Below are 23,200 nucleotides of genomic sequence, written 5' to 3'. Positions count from 1 at the left end.
TACTGTAGTAGTGTGTTACATTGGAATGTAATGTGTAGTGTGGTGCATTGTAGTGTAGTGTGTACTAGAGTTTTAATTTCAAAGACCCCCGATAACTCTGGAGGGAGTTACAAACCTGTTACAGACCTGTAATAGTCCATTTGGAACCCCATCAAGGAACCCAGAGGGTCCCTGGACCCCACTTTGAGAACCACTGTACTAGATAGAGGGTCGAAATATCTAATCACGAGCACCCCTGGCATGACGATGCCTTCACCTGGCTACAATCACTGTTAAGATGATCACTGAAAGTCTGCGCATGACACCCCGTATGAATGCGCTTCATTTACCACCAACTCTCTGAAGATGCCAATTACTTTCACTCTACCCACTATTAGCGCTGGTGTTTATGAATTGGACTTTTTTGCAATGAGGCTCATTTGCATAGAAAGGGGCAATTTGGCGCCAAATGTATGCATAATTACATTGCAAACGGCACTGGAGCACCAAGATGCTCTTTGCTTCGCAGCGCAGTTAGGTGTGCATTTCACCATTTGTGGGTACTTTGAGAATGACACGGTTTCTTTTTGTCTTATTTACGCGGTTTTGCGGATTTATCGAGATCCGCTGATCCGACCGACTTCTCACTCGGCGCATCACTCCCAGATCCTCGGCGGTAGGCATGCCAAGTTTGAAGCCGATCGGTCGGGCAGTTCTCGAGATATACTTGCGACACCCTCGCTGGCTCACTCACTCACACAAAAAGCTTTCGATAATTTATAGAAGGATAACCAATACATTTGCATTTATATTTCCACCACTTTTATAGCACAACCTCTGTGTAAAAACATACTGTACCTGACAACTTGAAGAGGAGTTCAGAGGCCATTTTGACCGATATGTCCTGGGAGAAGAGGTCTTTCTGGGGGCGGGTCAGTGCCTCGGGGAGGCCAGCCATTGGATCGCTCTTCTCGCTCGCCCCTAAAGTGCTGAAGGCCAGCAGGTGGGAGGGGGGCGGGGCCAGTTCCGCTGGGAGAGGGTCTACCTCCATAGGCTCCGCCTTCACCATCACCTTCTGGTAATGGGGGCCTTTGTCTTTGTTGTTCTCTGTTGATTGGAGAAAAAGGAGTGTGATTAATAAGGGGCTAGTATTGCAGGATTGGAGGATTGGATTAAAAACGTTCAACCTGGCGTCCATATTTTACATTATAGGCAACACTTTCATGTTCATAAATGTAAGAATGAAATGGCAAAATTAGCCCATCTACAAGCTGTGGATTGGCCAAATCTTAAAAGTTAATTGAATAATGCGTGAATTCCCCTTTTTCTTTAGAGGAACAGTGAAACATGTTCTTTTTCACTGGACTGAATTAATCAGTAGCTACATCTGAGCATCCCCAGTGGCCCCAATTCAACTGCACAGTGCATGCGTCACAAATACAGACCCATTTGTACTGTAGATGACAACCCTGCTATCATTGCATCAGTTGGCCATTTGTATTCTGTCCAAATGAGAGGTTAATTGCTTTGCTCAAATGACGAAATAGTTCATGAAGTACTGGGATTTCTTTCTTTAATGTTTGGTCTGATATTGTCTGTGTACCAAACCGATATAATTGCGTATTTGAATCATGCAGGTGCCCACTCAGAACATTCCCCTGAATGTATGCCAGAACCGTCCCTCCATCTGCCTTTGCACTGTTGCTCTTGCTGCCTTTGCTTTATTCTATCCCAGCCATTCTCAACTGGTGGGCTGCAGCCCACCACAGGCCACTTCCCAATGCACTGGAAATACTCAGAAAACAGCCAAAATTCTATAGGGAGAAATCCTGTCAGAAAAAAAAGCGATTGAGAGCATATACAAAGTCTTTTGAAAAGCAGAATAATGCCCCTTTATTTATTTTATAAGTATTACATTTATTTGGGTATGTGGGCCCTAACCATTTTGACATATACCCAGGTGGGCCTTCAGTTACAAACGGTTGAGAACCCCTGTTCTATCCCACTATGGGGAGAGTGAGAGAGTGTGTGCGTGTGTGTGTGTGTGTGTGTGTGTGTGTGTGTGTGTGTGTGTGTGTGTGTGTGTGTGTGTGTGTGTGTGTGTCAATTCAAATCATTTCATGAGTTTATTGTGCCAGAATCCATTTAGACCTGAGGCAGATTCTAAAAAAGTCATGCAAGGCACCGCTCAACAGAAGCAGTTCAGTGTCTTGCTCAAGGACACTTCAACACTAACCCATGGGGAGCCGGCGATCGAACCGGGACCAACAAGTAGGGGTTGGCAGTATGTAGGGGAATTGTCAATTACTAAAATTGGGGAGAAAATGCAAAAATAAAAATAAAAATCACACCCAGTGTGAAGTGGGCGGTGTGGTCATCACAGTGATGGAAGCTCACTTTAAAAAAAAGTGTTTTTTTTTAAGTGCATAGTCCTATTTATAGGTTATTGATTTCATCATGTGTCTCGCTAGCCAATCACAGTGCTGAATAGAGTCAGCCAATAGAGACAGCCAATCACAGTACAGCTAGGGGTGTACTAATGCTAGGGGTGTACTAATTATGAGCCAATCACAGTACAGCGAAGGGTGTACTAATGAGGTGTCCCAACCCCACTTATAGGGGCGGCTACACCGCCCAAAAATAAAATAGTTGAAAAAGAAAAAGTATTTCCTTTCATTCTCTAACCCCCCCCCCCCCCCCCCCCCCCCTCAGAGACATGGGAGTTGGATGGCGTTGAAGCCAAACACAAGGTGATCCCAAAGAAGACAATATGCCAATACCAGGGCATTCCCCCTCTGCAAAGCCAAGCTGAGCTGCATAGCATCTAGTGTGTGATTATGGAGGGCGAGGGGCCATCGCCAGGTCATGCAGTCGCTCAGGGGAGGGAGGGGGAGGAAGGAGGGCTTGAGCAGGTTCACAGAGGAGTCAAGCAGGGCAGTACACAAACACGCCACTACATATCGTCACCGTCAGGTGTAATCTTTTACGTCCAAAACCTTTCAGGAAATGGCTAAATGAACCTGTAATGACATTATTATTTAGTCATCACAAGCCTTTTATTGCATCCCAACCTGGCATACCCATTGTGAACTTGTAGATCAGCTATTTTTACTTTGGTGCGACACTGTCATACAGTACGAAGTATAAAAACAGACATTAATTTATTAAATAAATAATAATGATGAAATATTGAAGATTTGAGGTTTAACCAAGCATGGTTAAAAGGTTTCTCTAAGGTCAGTGTTTACAAATGGATGAGTTTTCAGAATGTGTGTGTGTGTGTGTGTGTGTGTGTGTGTGTGTGTGTGTGTGTGTGTGTGTGTGTGTGTGTGTGTGTGTGTGTGTGTGTGCACACAATGGGCTTCCTTTGCTACCTTTACTAAGGTCTCATGTCACTGCCTTTCTAGGACAGATCTGAGAGCAGGGGAACAGGACCGGGGGAGGAAGAGGGTCCCTGAATGGGGGTGAAATGGTCTCACATGCCTCTTATCAGATGGGTTGAAAAGGTTACAAACAGGACGTTAGGAGGAGTGTCTGTGCAACAGTAACCGACTGTGGCGATGGGGGGATGGCGGGAGCATGTTGTGGGTCGACACGCCAAGCGAGAGGAGGAGGAGAAAGAGGAGTACAAAAGCGGCGGGGGGGTTACCATGGCCTTGCTGACACGGCGACTTGGGTCAGATTATTGGATATATGAATTTGGCAGTGAGTGCCGGATCCAAGGAGCAGGCAGGAAGGAGGGGGATGGAGGTTAGTACAGAAGAGAGAGGAGGGGAGGGATGGAAAGAGTGAGAGACAGCAGGGATGGGGGGGGGGGGGTTTACATGAGGGAGTGACCCTCGGTTGACCCTGCCACCCTCCCCTCACATTCCCCCTCCACGGCTGAGCTTGGTCACTGGCACGAGGGCTAGAATGAGTCACAGTGACCTGAACTTGACCTACAGCGAGGCATGTCTGTGACGGGCACCAACGTGTGTATTGGGCAGGTCACATTTTAATCCAGTCCGATGAATTTCGTTCGCACTTCACATAGAGCAGTGCATTAGGCAGCACTAGCAGCTAGGGCTGCAACAGTTGATAGAACTAATAGATTAAATCAATATTTAAAATAATTATAAGAAAAAAATACATTTTGAAACGCAACAATATACAGACATAAAGACATCCCATGGTGATTGCACCACAGGGTGCTGGACTTGGGCCCGAGCAATGCGGAAAGGGTTTGCGGAAGCCACCACAAAGGGATCCCCTCAATTTTTATCATTAAAAGCTCATGAAATAAAGAATGTCCTATTGATGTGAGCATTATATTACTGTTAATATCTTCAACAGTCTCCTTTACGGCTATATGATGGCAAATAAAAAAACATTAACCTGGGTCACTTAGAGCTATGTTGAACAGCAGGACATTTAATTATTCTACATTAAGGCAGATGTTGCCTATATATACAGTACACAGTATATTCAAACTCATCATTACATATTTTTCTTTTGGACTTATTAGTTCCATGGCTCCTGACAGATGGTTCATCCTGCCTTGATGTGACATCAGTTGACTGGTGGGGACGTGTGTAAACAAATGATTGAATTCATAATTTGCAGGGTTTGCAATGGAAGTGAAGGAGACACAAAGCAAATATTCATAGATGTTGTTGCATTTGTGTCAGGGGGGGTTAGGAAATAAAAACATCTTCAATCAAAATGAAAGATATTGACTACTGTGAAACCTAAATCACAAGAAGCTGTTCTTTCCATCAGCAGAGAGTAGATTTTCAGCTGGATGTCCCTAAAAGACGCTCCCGGGTGCCATGCAAGCAAATCGCCACATCAAGGACAGATCTGAGAACAGGGACTACGCGACTAGCCTGCAAAATAAGTTTCACCGTTTAATTATATTGCTGAAAAGCACAATTATGCAGAACGGTCCCAAAATCAAGATTTTGTCAATACAGTATGTTGCATGTTTTCTGATGGCTCTGCCATCTAGTACTACTCATTCCAACTAGGCACAGACCCGCTGACATCATGGGTTTGAGTCCAGCCCCATGACCTTATCACATGTTCACCCCTCTTTCTCTCAATCTATAAAGTTCTATAAAAGCATGACCCTAGCAATGATGATAGAATACTGTGCGACTGTAACGAGTGTCTATACAGTATGCTTGTGCACAACCCCACCATTTAAATTTAAATTCAAAGACAGACAAAAATAAACGTTTTCTATTCGCATTTGATATATTTTGCATTAATCTCTTTCTGATGCATCTCTGTACAGCACTTTGATTTGCCCTGTGTGTGAAGCATCATACGCTCACAAGTCACAACTAAGGCGCAACTTGGCATGACAAACTGTCAAGGACCAGTGGTACAGTAGCAGCCAGTGGGCTGGGGACACCGGCAACCAACAGCTCACTAATCCCTTCATCAGGTGGCCAGAGTTGGCTAGGAGTGGCCTGGGAGGGGAGGGAGGGAGGGAGGTGGTGTGGAGCGGCTAGGATGGAGGGATGGAACTAGAGCAGGGGCAGAGGGGAGGAGGAAGAGTGTGATGGGGAGGTGGGCGGAGGGGGCAGGGTAGCGCCGCGAGGGCCAGGGTCAATCAAGGGACATCCAGTCTCTCTGTCTGTCTCATGCGCCCACCCTCGTCACGGGTTCACCACACACACACACACACACTAACACACACACACACACACACTAACACACACAGAGTCAGGGGTGGAGGGGATTGGTGGGTCATAACAACACACATGGCGACAAAGACTCTCTCACACACAGATACACACACTGAACCCACATGCAGACATGTCACACATACACACACACACAAACATAAACGCAATCACCGCCACAGGCATACACATGCACACAAACCTTGCGTACTATACCCCTCATAACTAGGTTAAACAGGCTAATGTCATTAATCACAGAGAAACATCAAAGAGATAGAGAATGGAACACGCGTACACACATCAGTGATTAGGGGAAAACTCAACCATTCTAACACCAACACACAACCGGCCATCAGACACATCAAATAATACACGCCCACCCGCTGCAACCCACACACACAAACAGCCAGGGCTTTTTGGATGGGGGCATGACCTTATGTACTGAAGCCATAAAAAGCAGCACTCAATCGTTCCACAATCCAGCTTTGGTGTGTGTGTGTGTGTGTTCGCACGCATGTGTTTGTGTGTGTTGTGTTTGCGCGCATATGTTTGTGTGTGTTGTGTTCACACGTATGTGCCATCCACTCTTGTGCAGCAGCTATAAAAGGGTGATTTATACTTCACGATCTACAAGCCACAATGTGTCGTAGCTCAATTTTGTGTTGACAATAGTTTTGTTGACAATTGATTTGGCCGTGAATTATGTAAAACTATATATATATATATATATATAAATATATATATATATATATTACCTCAAATCCTGCCTCTGCTCATTTAGAGGCGTTTCATTGCGAGCGCTAAATGGCGCTGCTTCGACAGCTGGCATGACTGTTTGCACACATAGCTGCTTCTTTAAGGCACGTTCAGAGACCACAGCCCTCTGCAGGTGCATGGCATGCTGCTGTAAATGTACAATACACACTTTGATTCGCCCGGGCATTGCACTCCACAGCCCACAGAGACGAACAGCCAGAGTGACCGTTTCTTTCTGTTTCTTACCACTCAACTTTGACCCCATGTGTCTCCTCCAATCAGCACAGGCGTAACAGGCTAAAACTGTCTGGTTCTGTGCGTGTGTGTGTGTGTGTGTGTGTGTGTGTGTGTGTGTGTGTGTGTGTGTGTGTGTGTGTACAGTCAAGTAAGGGTATGGACACTGGTTATGACGCATAGCAACCATAACTGGAAAATAGGATAAGAAGAACAAAGAAAAAAAAGAATAAGGCATCATTACTGATTCAGAGCATGTGAAGCATCTTATCACAGCCAGTGCTTTGATGCATCGACAGGCAGAATAAAAGAGATGGAGACTGACACACGGAACAACGGAGGGATAGAGGCAGGAAAATGAGGAAAGGAGGGAGAGATAGGAGAGAGCAGGGAAAGAAGGGGGTTAGACAGGGAGGAGGGAGAAAGGGATCAGGAGAGGAGAATAGAAGGGGAAAGAGAGAGAGAGAAAGAATAGAGAAGAAGAGCGCCAGGCAAGGAACACCCGAGGGGAAGAGGAGTGAGAGAGAGGAAAAGAATAAAGGGAAGATGAGGCAGACGAGGAGGGTGGGAGGGGGGGGTTGAGGGGGGTTGAAGAGAGCATGAGGAAGAGATGACAACCTCTCCGCCCTCTCTCTCTCCCTCCTCCCTGTTACATCCTTACTCTCTCTCTCAGTCTCTCTCTCTCTCTCTCTCCGACCTGCTCAGACAGCGGGGTGAAGAGTTCAGGCTCTTCAAAGACTGCAGTGTGGAGACGGAACCACAGCAGCCTAGCCCGGAGAGGACTCCACCACTCATGCACGTATGCACACGCACACAGCTGCTAGCTAGCTGCTATTTATGCTAGCTGCTAGCGTTGATCCTAGAACAGCCAGCTTTAAATAGCCCAGCCTCCTGACAGTAGCCTGGAAGCACCCTCACGTCTGACTGTACAGTGAGCAGTGGAAGACTTCCCCATAACAACGGCCCCCGGAACAGCCCTTATTCCTCTCTCCAAAACAGCTTGTGTGAGTGTGAGACTGTGTGTGTGTGTGTGTGTGTGTGTGGGCTGGGGCCTTATCTTAAGGAAAAGAGTGTTATCTTAGGAAGTCAAAGGCTGTGAGTGCACTTGTAGGCTGATTAATGATCTCTCCATAAAATGAACCTATCGAACCTATTGTGTTTAAATCCAGCCACCCAGGAAGTGGACAGAGACCAGACTTGGCCGTGATGGAGGGAGGGAGAGACTGGCCAGAGAGTGGGAGAAAGCATAAGAGATGCGATAAAGACAGAGAGAATGCGAGAGTGAGGAGAAAAAAGGAGAGAACTTATGAGAGACATGAAGAGAGAGAGAGAGAGAGAGAGAGAGAGAGAGAGCGAGAGCGAGCGAGAGCGAGAGCGAGAGCGAGAGCGAGAGCGAGAGCGAGCGCGAGCGCGAGCGCGAGCGAGCGAGAGAGAGAGAGAGAGAGAGAGAGAGAGAGAGAGCGAGAGAGAGAGAGAGAGAGAGAGAGAGAGAGAGAGAGAGAGAGAGAGAGAGAGAGGGGTGGAGCAAGGGAGGGAGGGCGCGGTGGTAAGGGAGGTCATGGAGCGGGCACACAGAGAGGGCACGGCGAGGGCACCAGTCAGAGCGCTGTGGAGCTTTAGATAAAGTGATTGAGGCGCTGTGCCAGAGAGAGCCGTCTGCAGCTATAGCCTGCATCAAGCAACCTCACATACGTGTTGCATTCTGGGAATTTTCCCTTGAACACTCTGTACGTATCTGGTGAGGTTATGGATAAATTAGCAGCTTTAGACACACCAAATGGTTTTGCTCTTTGAATGTGTTTGTGTGTGGGTGCATAAACGTGTGTATGTGTTTCGGGAGCATGAGAAATTGTGAAAGCATGTGTGAATCATTTCACCCAAAGGACTCGTCTCTGCACCCACTATCCCCTTTTTCTTCCATACAGTGTTTCCTTTCAATCACAGGCTCTCTAAGTAATTAGCCAGGGTGACAACCACTGCACAAATGACTGTCAAGCCTTTTAAGTGTATGTGCGTGCGTGCGCGCTTGTGCGTGTGTCTGTGCAAGCTGGGGGTATGTAATGAGTAAGTGTAACCAGTCCAAAGTGTGATATCACACCTACAGTACAGTGAGGCTGGCAGGCAGGAGAGCCGTACAATTAAATGTGTATTTTACTGTCCAGTTAATAATCATCAAGATATCAGCACCTTGGAAATATACCAACAACTTCATTTCACTGAGGCCTCTATAGTTAAAGACAAAGTCAACGAATTCAATTGACTTTTTAAATTATAGTTCTCAAAATGATTGAGGCCAACAAGTGCAAATAATAATCGTACATGGTTCTGTGTCCAGTACAATAACTGGGATTATAGTTTCAGCCATAATGGTGCAGGTCCAATACAGTGCAGCATGTTCTATCTCACCTATAGTGAGGCTAGATGGGTGCCGAGTGGGTGGGTGGGTGGAAGGCACGGCTGTCACCAACACTCTTGCCAGCCTGGTGTAGCCGACACACACACACACACACACACACACACACACCACCCCCTCGACCACATCCCCAACACCCTACCTCACATTACTTACTCCATACGCACTCTCCCACCGCTACCTGTCTCTGTGTGGTGCCGTGTACCTCCCTGCCCCTACAACACCAATGCCCATCTGGCCCGGTCTGCTAGCGCTCAACTAGCTGCCGGCACCGGGGACTATTTAGCTGGGCGTAATTAGCCCCCAGACACCAGGCAGCCTGGCTTTAAACACCACAGATGTGGGGGAGGTACTGTACTGCGACTACTGGAAACACAGCCACTCGCCACCAGCAAACACCAGGTCATAAACGGGTATAGGACGGAGGGAGAGAGACGGGGGGAGAGAGAGAGAGAGAGAAAGAAGAAAGGATAAGGCACTGTGGGGGAAAAGAGGGGAGGCGAAAGAGGAGCAGAAAGAGTAGCTGGAGAGGAGACAGGAGGTAGAGGAGTGAGAGACAGAAAGGAGGGAGAGGAGAAGGAGTGTATGGGGGGAGAGGGGGGGGGGGGGTGGAAGGAGAAGTGACCTAGTTAGAGAGATGATGCAAGTCGTGTTACAGCACAACAGACCATAATGATGACAACCCCAGTACTGCTGCTGCTGACTGGCCAATGAATGGTGGGGGAAATTCAATTAAGGCTCCATGTCTTATTGGCTATGCTGGTTAGGAGAGGAATGAGACGACGGGCATTTATTTCACAGTCAAAACAGCCGTGGTGACACAATGCTTAACCCATTCAGTCCGGGAACGCATCATTGTGTCATTTTAAGATTTCTTTGGCTATTAAAGAAATAGCAGATCTACAAGCTCGTACGAGCTTGTAGATCTGCTCATTTCTTTTAAACTGGAAAATTTGTGCAAATCTTTGAATATATATACAGTATACTTTTTTTTTTAAGCAAACATTTGTAACTCAAATCTTTACTTCTTGGGGGGGGGGTCCCTGGAACGAAATATTTTTAGATGGGGGTCCGCAGCCAAATACATATAATTTTTTTTAAATGGGGGATTTTTTATTATTTTATAAACAAGCTCATAGCACGGTACTCTGTGCCGCGCTATGAGCTTGTAGATCTGCTATAGCCAAAGTATAAGATAATGGTTAAAGTGGTTCAATCCGCATTCCCGGATTGAATGGGTTAAGTCTAATCTGTACCCAATCCCATTTTCTTATTAGTGTCCTCCTGACTGCGTTACACTGCACTGGAGGGGGGGGGGGGGACTGGGGCTCAGGGAAGGGTTACAGTTGAGACGGTCTTGAACCAAGACCTTGTGGCCGTCGAAACTCAGCGTGACCGCATGACAGGACTGACCTTCCTCATAGCTGCACCCCCCACCACCTCCCTCTCCCTCTCTCTCTCTCTCTCGCTTTCCTTTTCTCCTTCTCTTCCCATCTCTCTCACTCTCTCCTCCTGCCCTCCTCCTCCTCTCCCCTCCCGAGGTCATGTGAGGGTCTAGTCTCGGTGTCAGAGCTGTCACTCCAGACGGCCCTGCTCCATCCTACAAGCCGCCCCCGCTGTTGCCATGGCGATGGACGGCACTGCGCTCCGAGGGCTGTGAGGGGGCAGAGAGACAGAGAGAGACAGAGAGAGAGAGAGAGAGAGGAGAAAGGTAACGAGGGAAAGAGGGAGCCGGTGGAATGAGATGGAGGAGAGGAGACGAGCGCTGCGGCATCTTGTGCCTAACCCAGGTCAGAGGAGAGGAGGATAAACGTTGAAGATAGCCACGCTGCTTAAGGACAAAAACAGGAGGATAGAAGGATAATGTTGAGAGACAGATAACTGGAGGAAGTTGAGAGACAGAGAGGGAGAGAGAGAGAGAGAGAAAGAGAGAAAGAAAGGGACAGAGGGAGGGGGGGAAGGAAAGAGAGATAGAGGGTGATGAAACAAAGAACAAAGGCGAGAGAAGCACATTGGAGGAATCACTCGTGCACACACACACACACACCCCCAATATCTAATTTTCCCCTTCTCTGTTGCTTACAAGCACCAAATCTAATCTCGCTCTCACACACACACACACAAGCAGCCACAGACACACAAAAATGCCCATGCGCGAGAGACAGACATGAACCCACACAGATTCGCATGTATCACACACGCACAGACAAGCGCGTGCACACACACAGGGGGAACGTGACCTGGGGGCAGGCAGCAGAGCAGCACACGTGTAGTACCGCAGCGCTCACAGCCAGCATGACTCACTCCAACACCAGCCTTACAGCCAGAACAATGGCAGCTGGTGTGTGATGTGTCCGTCTCTCTCTCACACACAGACACACACACATACAATACAGCCGTTCTCCAATACACACACATCACACAGGCGTACAATATATATACACATTTTAACCCATACAAAGTACCCTTCCCCTTCACACGGTTGCTGATACAGAATGAGGGTCTGGGGGATGAAGGCCCACGTCTCCGTACTCATGTTTTGAACACACATCGACACTGCCTACTCGTGCACTGTATGACGTGAAGGCTTGATACTCCTTTATTAAAATGTAAAAAACAAAGTGTTTTTGGTCCATATTCAAACATATGGCACACATAATGAGACGCGTGTGTATGTGCATGCATGCCACGATGCACTAGTGTGCTTTAGTTAGCATTTTCACGAATGTTCACTTGATTTGACAGTAACGGACTCCCTCATTTCTGCAGAGGGGGCCTATACAACACATTGCTGGGGTGAGCCAAATATGTGGCCTATAGATCTAATTTAACATATGAGACAACTATTTGATTACATAATAGAACAAAGCCTCATGCAATATGTTCCCTTCACATTTGAAATACTATAACTTGATATTTGTTGTGCAGAACAATGAATCATACTGTATACGATCACTTGCATGTACAATACATTCTGTACCCCATACATCCATCCCTATTGAGTAAAACATAGCTTTTTCCCCCTCATGATCATGTATCCCTAGTGGCTATTTCTATTTGTACAATGTGATACATACTTGAGCAAATTACGCACTTAATAGGGTGAGGGACACACTTCAGCAGCCCACATTGGACAAACACCTCTAACAAACGCACTTGAACGAGACCCGGCACTTAATAGTGTTTTGGGTGGGGGGAGGGGGGACTAAAAATAAGCAGCAAAACTTTCATTAGCAGTGACACCGGGTGAAGAGTAATTGGGACCCAAAAATAATAAAAACAAAACACAATTGGCGATACAGTGGCAGCAAAAAGGCAGATGCCAGCATGATCGATCATGCATGTATCAAAGCATAATAATCACGCAATTGTGGTTTCTACGATTAATCGTCAAATATTTGCACACCTGAAATATTTACTGCCGTTTCATTTACAACGCATGCTGTGGCTGAGAACTGTCAATGTGCTGCTGTTTGCCAAAACACTTAGGCTGACTGTGATCACAATATCTAACAGAATGATCATCATCATCATCATTTTAGCCTTATACGCTGCCTGCTGAGACTTGAATGCCAAGACTGAGTATGTGCTAAGCAGTCAAATCCTCAGTGTTAATTTATCCATTTGTAATTTGGTTATATATTTATTAACACTCAAGATATAAATTAACACTTTAAAGTGTACAACCACTGACCTACTGTATGAGATGGTCAATTCATTCAGGCTCGAAGGACCTGGAGTGGATAAACATACATGTTTATCCACTACATTGTCGGACGACAAGTAGCGAAAATAGCTGATCTACAAGCTCATAACGCATCCCAATGCGATAAATTGTGAGCTTGTAGATCTGCTATTTGTACTGTTTTCGAAACAAAATGTGCCCAAAATAGTGATGCCAGGGTTAATGTGGTTATGTGGCAGGTCCTTCGGAAAGAATACATGACAACTCTTTCCTTGTCTGTGTGGATATGAGGTGGAGAGGGCCGGGCAGTGGGGGGTTTGGGATGGGGTTTTAGGTGCAATGTAGCGCATGGATACACCTTGATCGATGGCTTTGTTTTGGAGTGGGATTTCACAGGAGAAACGAAAGACTATCGACTGCACAACATAAAAATAAGGCAAAGAATTGACCCTGAGCCTACCGGTGCCCCTCCTTCACCACAGCTTAGGTAGAGAGAGGGAGAGAGAGAGACAAGAGAGAGAGAGACGAGATAAAGGGATGGATAGAGAGAAAATGGAGGGCTGAGAGGAGGGTGACCCGTGTATCGCCACACTGGGGACACAAAGTCTTTTCCGGCCAAAAGATTGAGCAGCTGAGACCAGGGACAAAGCAAAGACCATTTCCACAAGATGAGCTTCTTCTACAGACAGCCTCTGTTCACCTTTAACAACAACTACATTTATGGCTGCTTCTTCTCTTTTTTTTGCCTGAGATGGGAGCCAGGGTTGGAAAACAGAATCCTTTTATGGTGCTCCACAGCATGACCTTTGACCTGCAGTGCGCCCTCTGCGCTCCTATTGGCTGATGTGAGACACCCGCAGACCATCCCCATCAGCAGCACAAATAAAAGTGTATAAAGTGTGCGACCTGACCTGAGCCTAACCCACACACACACACAAACACTGCGAAAACATTATGATTGATGAACATTTTAAATTATTGCTATAGTTGCCAACTGTATCGCGCTTGGCATGCTGGTGTGGAGTTGAGGTCGTGGGCTGTGTAAATAATGTTTTTAGAGGTGTATCACCATCAATACGGATTAAATTTAAAGCGCATTTCCAGATTTAGAGGGGATTACTAGGCAGAATGGTTTGTGACTGGTTGATGCTCGGGTCAGCCTGAGGTTTGTGGGGCTCATTTGAATATGATGTTCTTCCACCCCTGTGTGCTTAGTGAACTGGACAGCTGGAAAATTGCTATTCCATGGAAGTTCACTTCAAGGTTCTTTATGGAACCATTTCTAGACCATTTATAAAGAATAAAAGTTTATAAAGAATCCATGTAGTTCTTATTTTCTTTGTCCATCTAGAGCAGGCCTATCCAAGTTAAAGTACCATGCTGAATTCAATAAGAAGTAATATGTCAGTGTCTATTCAGTTTCGGTCCTATATCGTACCTAAACATAAACCATTGTCATTCGTTTATTTGATTAAAATGTTACTGAACTGAACTGAACGTACCTGAATAACATAATTCAAATGCTGTTATTCATGAAGTCATGGACGCTTGCATTTCATTCGCTAAAACAATCTTTTCTCCATGGACTAAGAAATCATCTCTTTGAAATGAATTAAATGCAATTCTACCTTCATTTTGACAATAAATTACTGCACAACTAGTATTTAGCTGGATTAACCATTACAAGCAAAGCAGATTTTCATACCATACTGAAATGAATGAAAGCCAAAGGCTTCCTTCAAAACAAAACAAAAAACACAATATGCTTTGTAAAATGTTTGGCAGTAATGTAAAGTATACAGAGAGTTGTAGTCAATGAAATAAACATGTCAAACTGCCGGCACGGTCCTTTAATGTAATGTATGACAGGCCAAGCTCACAACCATGTCGTTAAGATGCATGTCTGTGCATCTGTAGCCAGATAGTCAATCCCACCAGTGTATGTCCCAATACACTGTCATCCTCTCAGCTTTCCTACAGTCTATTTCAGTCAGTAGGCACATAGGGGAGTGTACTAATCAATCTACTTTAACAAGAGCAACTAAAATGCAAGCAAAGATCACAAGATGATTAACAAGTTCAGTAATAGCCAGTGATATACCAGCCAGGTGTCAATTCTCTCGCTATATGGAATGGCAGATTTATTTCAAATGCGGGATAATGTAATGAAACTCTTCATATGCATGATATACGGTATACTGGCTCATACGTACCAAATGCCCTACCCGACAGTTTTATCAGCAGCTCCGAGGCCACTTTGATGTTGATGTCCTGGTTCAGCAGGCTGTTCTTGGCCCTGGGGCTTCCCTCCCGTGGTTTGAGGGGCACCTTTGGGCGCTCCGCAACCCGTGCGGCCCCGGTCGGCCCGTCCTGGCAGAAGGCAGCAGGGAAGCTTGGCTGTCCCGGGCCGTGGGACTGGGAGGCGGGCCTGGGGCTCAGGGCCTCCTCAGCCTGGGGCTCCTCCTTCAGGTGGAACGGAGACTTGAGAGCCTCTCTCTGGTTGGCCGCTGAAAGGAAGGAGGAGGAAGAGACAGAGAACGGGTTAACGGGTCGGAAAGAGGAACTTTGTACTGTGGGAGCCTTTGCGTGTGGTGTTTTGTTTTGTGTATTAGATTGCATGAAACACAAGTGCACCTACAAATCATACATACACGTTGGCTAAAAACAATCAAGGATGAAACACAATAAAGTCCAGGACTTATTTCCATTGTGGTCCTCTTGTGGTGTTAAGTAATATGCCTTAGCCCTCCCATAAAAGCTTGTGTCTCTATTCTTGCACTCAGACTAATAATATTAGCTGGGGCATAGACCATATTTCTGTGGTCATATTATGCCTTTGACCACAGAAATATGGTCTGAGCAGCACCGTGCCTCTTGCTGATCTAGGAGCCGAATACAGTTCTACAGTTGCACATGTTTTGTGGATAAAAGCATCGGCTAAATGCCTAAAATGTAAATGTTAGACGTAGCACGGGTAGAGGGTTGGCATAGGGGAGGCGGAAGGGCAGGAGATAGAGGGGCCAGAAATGGGTCACGACTAAGACGGGATGAAATTGGTTTGACATTTTGAGAACTCTGTCAACTCTGAAGACGCCGTTGAAGAAGAGCGAGGCTTAAATAATGTTTGGGTTTGTGTAATAACTGTTTAATTCAACACAGCAATAACAGCAGCCCTGCCGAAACCATGGAACCACTCTAAATCCTTTCAAGCTCAAAATCTCGTGCAGTGTGTTTCTTAACCCTGTCATGCAGCACAGGGCGAGAGATGTTTTTGTGTTCAGTATACCAGAAAGGGAAAATGAGTATTGATCTTCATTGTGCATCTGATTACAATAAAAATCCTTTAAAAAAGGAAGGGTGATAAGAATATAACGTGCGTTGTCCAACTTTGATCAAACAAGCCATTAAAGCAACAATGTTATCTTTCCGAGCTATATTTGAGTGACTGATTGTCAAGAAGTGTGACGCTGACGTCAAGCTAGAGAACTATAATGGGATTGTTTCCCGCAGGTCCAGCGAGACCCAACACAAATGTTGCAGGCGTGGGATGATTTTATTTTTACGGTGTCCAAACTTAACACAGACACAAGCTTTGAAGTCCCTGCTCACAGAGACATGTAAACGAGCAATTACTGACAGCATTGTAGATTTCATTGCATTAGATATGAGGCCTCTGAACATTGTCAAGGGTGCAGGATTTAGGCAGCTAATGAAAACTCTGGAGCCCAGCTACATTGTTCCCAAGAGAGACACTGTTATACACACACAGTAATGGCAAAATATGACAAAACAAGAGATTGTGATTATGGAACAAATTAAACACAGTAAGTTTCACAAACCGACATTTGGACATCACAGAAAATGGAAGCTTTACATGACTGTCATTGACAGTGGCTGCCCATTTAAATCACAGATGACTGGCGACTTGAGTCATATGTTCTAGAAATGAAAGATGACTGAGAGTCACACTGTGGAAAACATCTCAGTGAAATCATGGGTGCATATGACATTCCAGGAGGGAAGTGGGTGGCTGTCGTGCATGATAATGCTTCAAACATGATTCTGTTTGAACGTAACTGATGATCCACCCTGGGGAAGAATATGAGGGGTTCGTTGTGCTGGGCACACTCTGCAATTGTACAGTATATTAACACTGCCCTAAAAGAGGACCCGGTCTGTCGTACCAAAGCAGCTGCTAGACGGCTGGTCGATCATTTAAAAAAAAAAAAGAGTGTCAAGGCCACTGCAGCACATATATAGAAAAGCAACTCCCACACAAAGCGATTGACCACAAACTAACCCAAGATATGTCAACTCACTGGAACTACACGTTCCACATGCTGGAACGTCTTGTGGAGCAGAAATGGCCGGTTACTGTGCTGTCTGACCCCGTCATCATCAAGAGGTCCGATCATGATTTACACTCAACAGCGGCCAAGAGGAGAATATGTTTCAGTTCTGAAGCCCATGGTCACTCTTAATGAGTATTGTCAAGAAATGCTTCATTGTCTGTCTCCCGATGATAACCAAATATGAGAACACGCCACCTTGCAAGTGCGCAAGGATGACAGTGCAGCCACCAAAGCATTGAAGGTGAAGCACACTGCAGAGTTTGACAAGAGATGGGAGCTAACCGGTAGACACCTTCAGAGCAGTATCTGTGTGCAAGTCACAGTACTTGTCCCACGTAAAAAATACAAGTTATTTTTGGAGGACGACAAATGCGACGAGGCATAATAAAGGGTGGCAAATCTGGCAGAGATCATGGCTCAGGACAATGTGCAGGAGCCAATGCAAAAGAAAACAGAAGAACAACAACAATAGGGATCAATTCAGTGTGAAATGAAGACTTGCTGGACTAAACAAAAGTTGACACAGGGCCACTCAAAGGCTGGCTTCATTGTTAAAACCTTGTTTGTTAAAAAGTTCACTTCTTCAAAGTAACATGAACAAACAGTATCCCTCTCCCAAAACATCGATGGTTGACGGAGAAATAGAATTGGCTTTTTATCTGAGAGGTCAGATTAGATTAGATATTAGGCTTCTTATATTGAAAGAGAAATCCTGTTGTGGAATATACACTACACGTACGTCTGTATGTCTGTCACAGAGCACAATGTGTGGTTATTTTTAAACTGTTCCATTTGTTGAAATTTATATTTTAATATTTCCGTTGTTTGCTTAAAGTAAAATAAATAAATAAATGAGGACACGCGCATGTGTTCTCAAACTTGTCAAAAGAGAGAACTTGTCCATCTTTATGTGTTCTCATTATTCTGATAGGCCTAAATGATTCCGATCATATGTCTGTTGCACTTTATTACTTTAACTGGGTCTAAAGCAGCACATGCCAAATGTACTATTTTTGCCGACCGGGTACAGCCCTTTTCCATTTAACGACAAAGAGCTGAATCGTGAAACACACAAAACAAAAAATAAATAAACCAACAACACAAACATGGAGTCCAGACCCGTCAATGATGTCAGCACTATGACATGACCGAGTTTAAAGTCGGCAGGTCGGACAGTTCTTGAGATACGTGAACTACAGACGTACACACTCACGCACACACGGAGAGAGATTTATAGTAGGATGGGTGAAAGTGTAGGGTTAAAATGATATCCATTATTGGGGGATTTGCATTCTATGTATAATCTTAAACTGTATTGCTTTGGAATGATTGCAAACACAAATTGATTTATCATGTCTCCAAATATGATTTCACACTTTGTCATCAATTGTGACAGATTGCTCCCACTCCCATGTTCCCTTGGATCCCAGTAAAGTGGCAGGTGGTATAAGACGCACAGCTTCATATAACAGACTAATAGACATCTTTCCAGGTGCTAAAAATAACAATTTCTCAACAGGATATCCTTCAGAATTGTCCATTAATGATGTGCTGTGCATTATATTATATAATGCCTTATTTTCAAGTAATGAAAGAATTCCTGGATACTATATTTCTCAATCATTCGTTCAAAAGTTATTACCGGAAAATAAGTCCTTCAGCCTATTAATGTGTCTAAAATAAGTGTTGGATAACCCAGGTTAGAAATCATGGTTGTTCACAATAGGGGTGAACAACCCCTATTGTAGGGATGGTCAGTTTTGACCTTCCCTCAAGTCAACACACACAAATTATACTTTCCACGTAGCCGCGAGGGTATTCTGGCATCATATGTCAAAGTTCGTCACTCGCGCATGTCCACATACTGTACACATCCTATGTTCAAATTGGCTTCATGGAGGGCTGGCCGGCGGCCATAACCATATAAGGAGTTCCCAATGCAGCTACGCCCAAATATGGAGTGTGTTGTCTAACCTCGTCATGGCATCAGGCGCAAACAAATCAGTTATCTCCATATATGGGCACAAAAGGGGCATGCCCTTTTATGGGCATATACTGATGACATCAGGGATCTCCAAATATGGGCATAAAAGGGACATGGACTGACAGATAAGAGATCTCCATATATGGGCATGAAGGGACAAGGCCGGACAAATACAGCAATCTCCATATATGGGCATATCAGCATGCTCATATATGGGCATATATCACTGATGACATCAGGGATCACCATATATGGGCATAAAAGGGACAAGGACTGATAGATACATTGATCTCCATATATGGGCATATCAGTCGGATCTGCGGTGCGTCGTGGGTGTGAGGGCCGCGTAGCGCTCTTTTATATTCTATGACCACGCATTCTTCATGCATGTACAATGCGCCACAACAGAAACATGGCCACTGTTTGAGGAGAGATTGTGGCGATCCATCGATACCAGCAGCTTTAACTTGTCATTAAAAGCCTATAAAGACAACCAAATGTGCTTACATTCTGTAAATAAATTACTATTACTGTTGGAAGGGATGCAAGTGTGTGCAGGCAGAAGTGGAAGTATCTGCTTGACAGGTTTGTCACAGTACAACAAATTGCAGTATAAACATAACCACGTACTCGCAGCTACACAGACCGTAGTTAGTAGGCCTATTAACGTTGGCTATACTTTTGGCATAAGATGTAGAAATATACATATTCACAGCCACCTACTTTACTGAAACAACAAATGTGTCACAGACGCCTCAATACATCCATGAGAGGCCACCCTTCTGTTTTAAATGAAGGCACAGCATTTCTAGGAATATAAATGTCTGTTCTACATACTGATTTATATCGCTGCCAGTCGTTTAACATTTGTGTGGGAAGGGAGCAGACAGATTTCAATAGACAACAGTGTTGCGGTTTGGAGTGATCAGAATCTCTGCGGGAATGGTCAGAAATGGTGTGAAATTTACAACATTTTCAAACTTTCACTTTCAAAGACGCACTAAATGCATATAGACCAGGTAAAGAGGTAAGTTTCTGTTCTTCTCAGTCCTACTGTGGAAAGCATGACAGAAGCACCATAGAACAGCACAGATGGTAGGACCTCATGACAGACTATCTCTGTATCCAGGTCTGCAGGGCATCCACCACCAGCTACACACTTCCCCTCCTGTCTCCCATTCATCCGCTACTAAAAGTCCTCTTTTGTTGCTGATCGGGTAGAAATGTATCTTATAACATGACCTATGTCTATGAGGCAAGGTGGGTGGGTCGGTCTCTCTCGCCCTCTCTTTTTGTCTGACACTTTATCAAGCATGCTAACATTAAATAATTTCTGTGCTTCCATAGAAAATTATAATTATCTGACACATCTGCCCTGGTTGCAAATTATGGAGCTATCTGCCACACACTGAGCGACAGTCACAGCCTGTGGGGAAAAAAAGAAAAGTTGATATGATGTTCCCAAATTTCTGGAGGATTGCCATGTGTTATACTGATGCTTGGGGGATGTAAGAATTATTGTGCTGATAAAGCATTTGCCTGAATTGATAATCAGTTTGAGAATGAATTTGAATGTTTTTTTTCTTCTTTTGTGTCAACTTGGATTGAATTTAGGATTTATTCTGAAACCTCTTTTCCTGGAGGGAATTTATTTATTTTCCATTGTTTATGTTGACACCCTCCTACTATCACCATTACTACTACTAACGCTGCTACTGCTACACCTACTGCTTGCTTGGTGTGCAGCCATGTATACTTCTACTTGAACACGTTAAGCAAATAATTGCACAGCTCTACTTGCAGAGAAAATGATAAACAACTGAAGTCCTATGTGCTCTCTCTGGACAGTGTGTGGCCTAGGTCAGCGGGAGTAAAGCTGTCACACAGATCCCTGCACTACAAAGTCATCTGCTGCAGAAACTGGGCCACTTCTAATCTGCCTCCTGATGAATAATTAATAATTGGACACAGAGCAACTTCCAATAGCAGTCAAGAAAAGAAGAGAGCTCCGCATCCTGTCTTTGTTTCTCTCCAAGCTTGGCATTGTGTTTAACAAGCAACAATATATATCTATAAAGTAAACTTCAGGCTTTAGCTCCACACATTAAAGAAAAGAACAGTTTAAATATACAGCAGCAACACCATGGAAATGAATCAGGTTTCTAATGCATTCAGGCTTTGTGCTTTTGTGTGTGGGTGGGTTTTCTTTTTGTCAATAGACAGATATTTTAGTCAAGTCAATAGATGGATTTTAGACCTTTCCAAACATTAAAATTCACCCCTCTCATCTATGCAGTCTAGCTGTGGGGTTTTCGTGCAGCTGTGGGTGGGGTCAACGAGAAGAGAGTCCACTCTTGTATAACAGACTTTAAAAGAGACTTCCAGTTTAATTACAAAGAACAATACAAGTGGGACCAGACTCTGCCTCTCAGCAGTCGGGCTGAATTCCTGCAGAGCCAGTAGCTGCCCCTCAGGGGCTGTTCCAGACGACATCGGGACCAGCCAGCTTGCCCAGACCAACACCAGCAAAGCGGCGGGACCGGACGACATCAGCTCTCGGGTGCTGAGGGAATGTGCAGTGAGCTGCACTGCACATTCCTGTTGCGTTCAGGGACCACTTCAACCCCTCCCTGAGGCTGGGGAAGATGCTTCGAGCTGTGGAAGAGGTCTTGCATCGCCCTGGTCCCCCAAGACATGTCGTCCCTCAGTTCCTAATGACTACAGGCCAGTCGCCCTAACATCACAGGTAATGAAGACATTTGAACGACTGGTCCTGCAGCATCTGAGACCACTAATGAGTGACCAATTGGACCCCCTACAGTTTGCGTACCAGGTGGACATGGGAGCTGAGACGCCATCATCATTTGAATAAGGCCCACAACCATCTGGACACGGAGCGTAACACTGTCAGGATCAATGTCTTTGTCTTCTCCTGTGCATTCAACACCATTAAATCTCAACTGCTAGCGGAGATGCTTGCGGTGATGCAGGTGTACACCACAGCTTGGTGGCATGGGTCACAGACTATCTCACTAGCACATCGGTGGGATGTGCAAGTGAGCAACCCTGGTGCACTGTGCTGCCACCCTTCCTGTTCACCGCCTACACCTCTGACCTCCACTACAACTCGAAGTCATGTCATCTCCAGAAGTTCTCAGATGACACTGATGTCGTCAGCTGCATCACAGGTGACAACATGAGTGAGCATGACGAGGTGGTGAAGGACTTGTGAGGTGAAGTGAGGCGAACTGCCAACGGCTCAACTCTAGTAAGACCAAGTAAATGGTTGTGGACAGACGCAAGTGCAAACGGGTTCCACTGGTCAACAGCGTTGTACACAGGGAGGTGGTAGAGTTCGTGGACAGCTACAAGTTCCTTGGAGTGCACCTGAACTGGACTGATAATTTTGCTGCCCTCTACAGAAAGGGCTGGAGCAGGCTGTTCTTGCTGAGGAAGCTCGTGTAATAGGATGCTGCAGATGTTCTACCAGTTTGAAATGGCTAGTTCCCTCTTCTTTGCGATTGCCTGTTGGGGGGGGGGGGGGTCACATGAGGGCCGGGGACACAATTAGCCTAAACAGGTTAGTGAGGAAGGCTGGCTCTGTCGTGGGGGGGCCACACTGGATGGGGTGGAGGATGTGGTGGATGTGCGTGTCCCGAGGAAGCTGGAGGCTATCAGGGGCAACCACTACCACACACTCCACATGGAGATCGAAGAGCAAGTGAGCAAGAGGAAGGACTTTTTCCTTTACCACAAGATGAGGTTGGAGGGACTTCGTCAGTCCTTTGTACTGTTTGGGTCAGCGGTAATTGACTTTCCGTGACTCAGCAGCAACATGGCGGTGTGCGACTATTGAAACATCCACTCTGTTGTCAACTGTAATGTTACTTGTGGTTTGTGCTGATGTCATAACTATGCTCAACTAAGCTTACTCTGTTTGGAAAGAGGGACTTCCCAGCATCCCTCCATCCCCTCATCAGAACATGTCTACCAATCATGATAGCAGTCAGGATGAAATCCACATAATCACATGGGAAACTTGCTTTGGGTCACCGAATATGAAAAGCCTAGGGCAGAAGGGAAAATCAACCCTCTTCATTTCTAAGGATACAGTTATGGATTTGCTTC

General features: G+C 45.4%; 1 protein-coding gene across 4 annotated transcripts in view; it reads right to left on the bottom strand.

The window, feature by feature from the left end:
* Window positions 1–23,200, bottom strand: part of znf827 (zinc finger protein 827) — a 106,247-nt gene that overhangs the window by 40,243 nt on the left and 42,804 nt on the right. For 2 of the 4 annotated variants that reach the window (XM_080412805.1, XM_080412807.1), the window contains exons 5-6: window positions 14,950–15,243; window positions 838–1,086 (exon numbers count right to left, since the gene is read on the bottom strand). In XM_080412805.1, the coding sequence (XP_080268931.1) occupies window positions 838–1,086; window positions 14,950–15,243 (543 nt within the window). The remainder of the gene's footprint in view (window positions 1–837; window positions 1,087–14,949; window positions 15,244–23,200) is intronic. The other 2 variants (XM_080412806.1, XM_080412808.1) reach the window with 1 other exon arrangement.

This window comes from Gymnoscopelus braueri (genome assembly GCF_963280865.1).
Source record: "Gymnoscopelus braueri genome assembly, chromosome: 2".
NCBI lineage: Eukaryota > Metazoa > Chordata > Actinopteri > Myctophiformes > Myctophidae > Gymnoscopelus > Gymnoscopelus braueri.
This window is presented reverse-complemented; position numbering and strand designations above follow the sequence as displayed.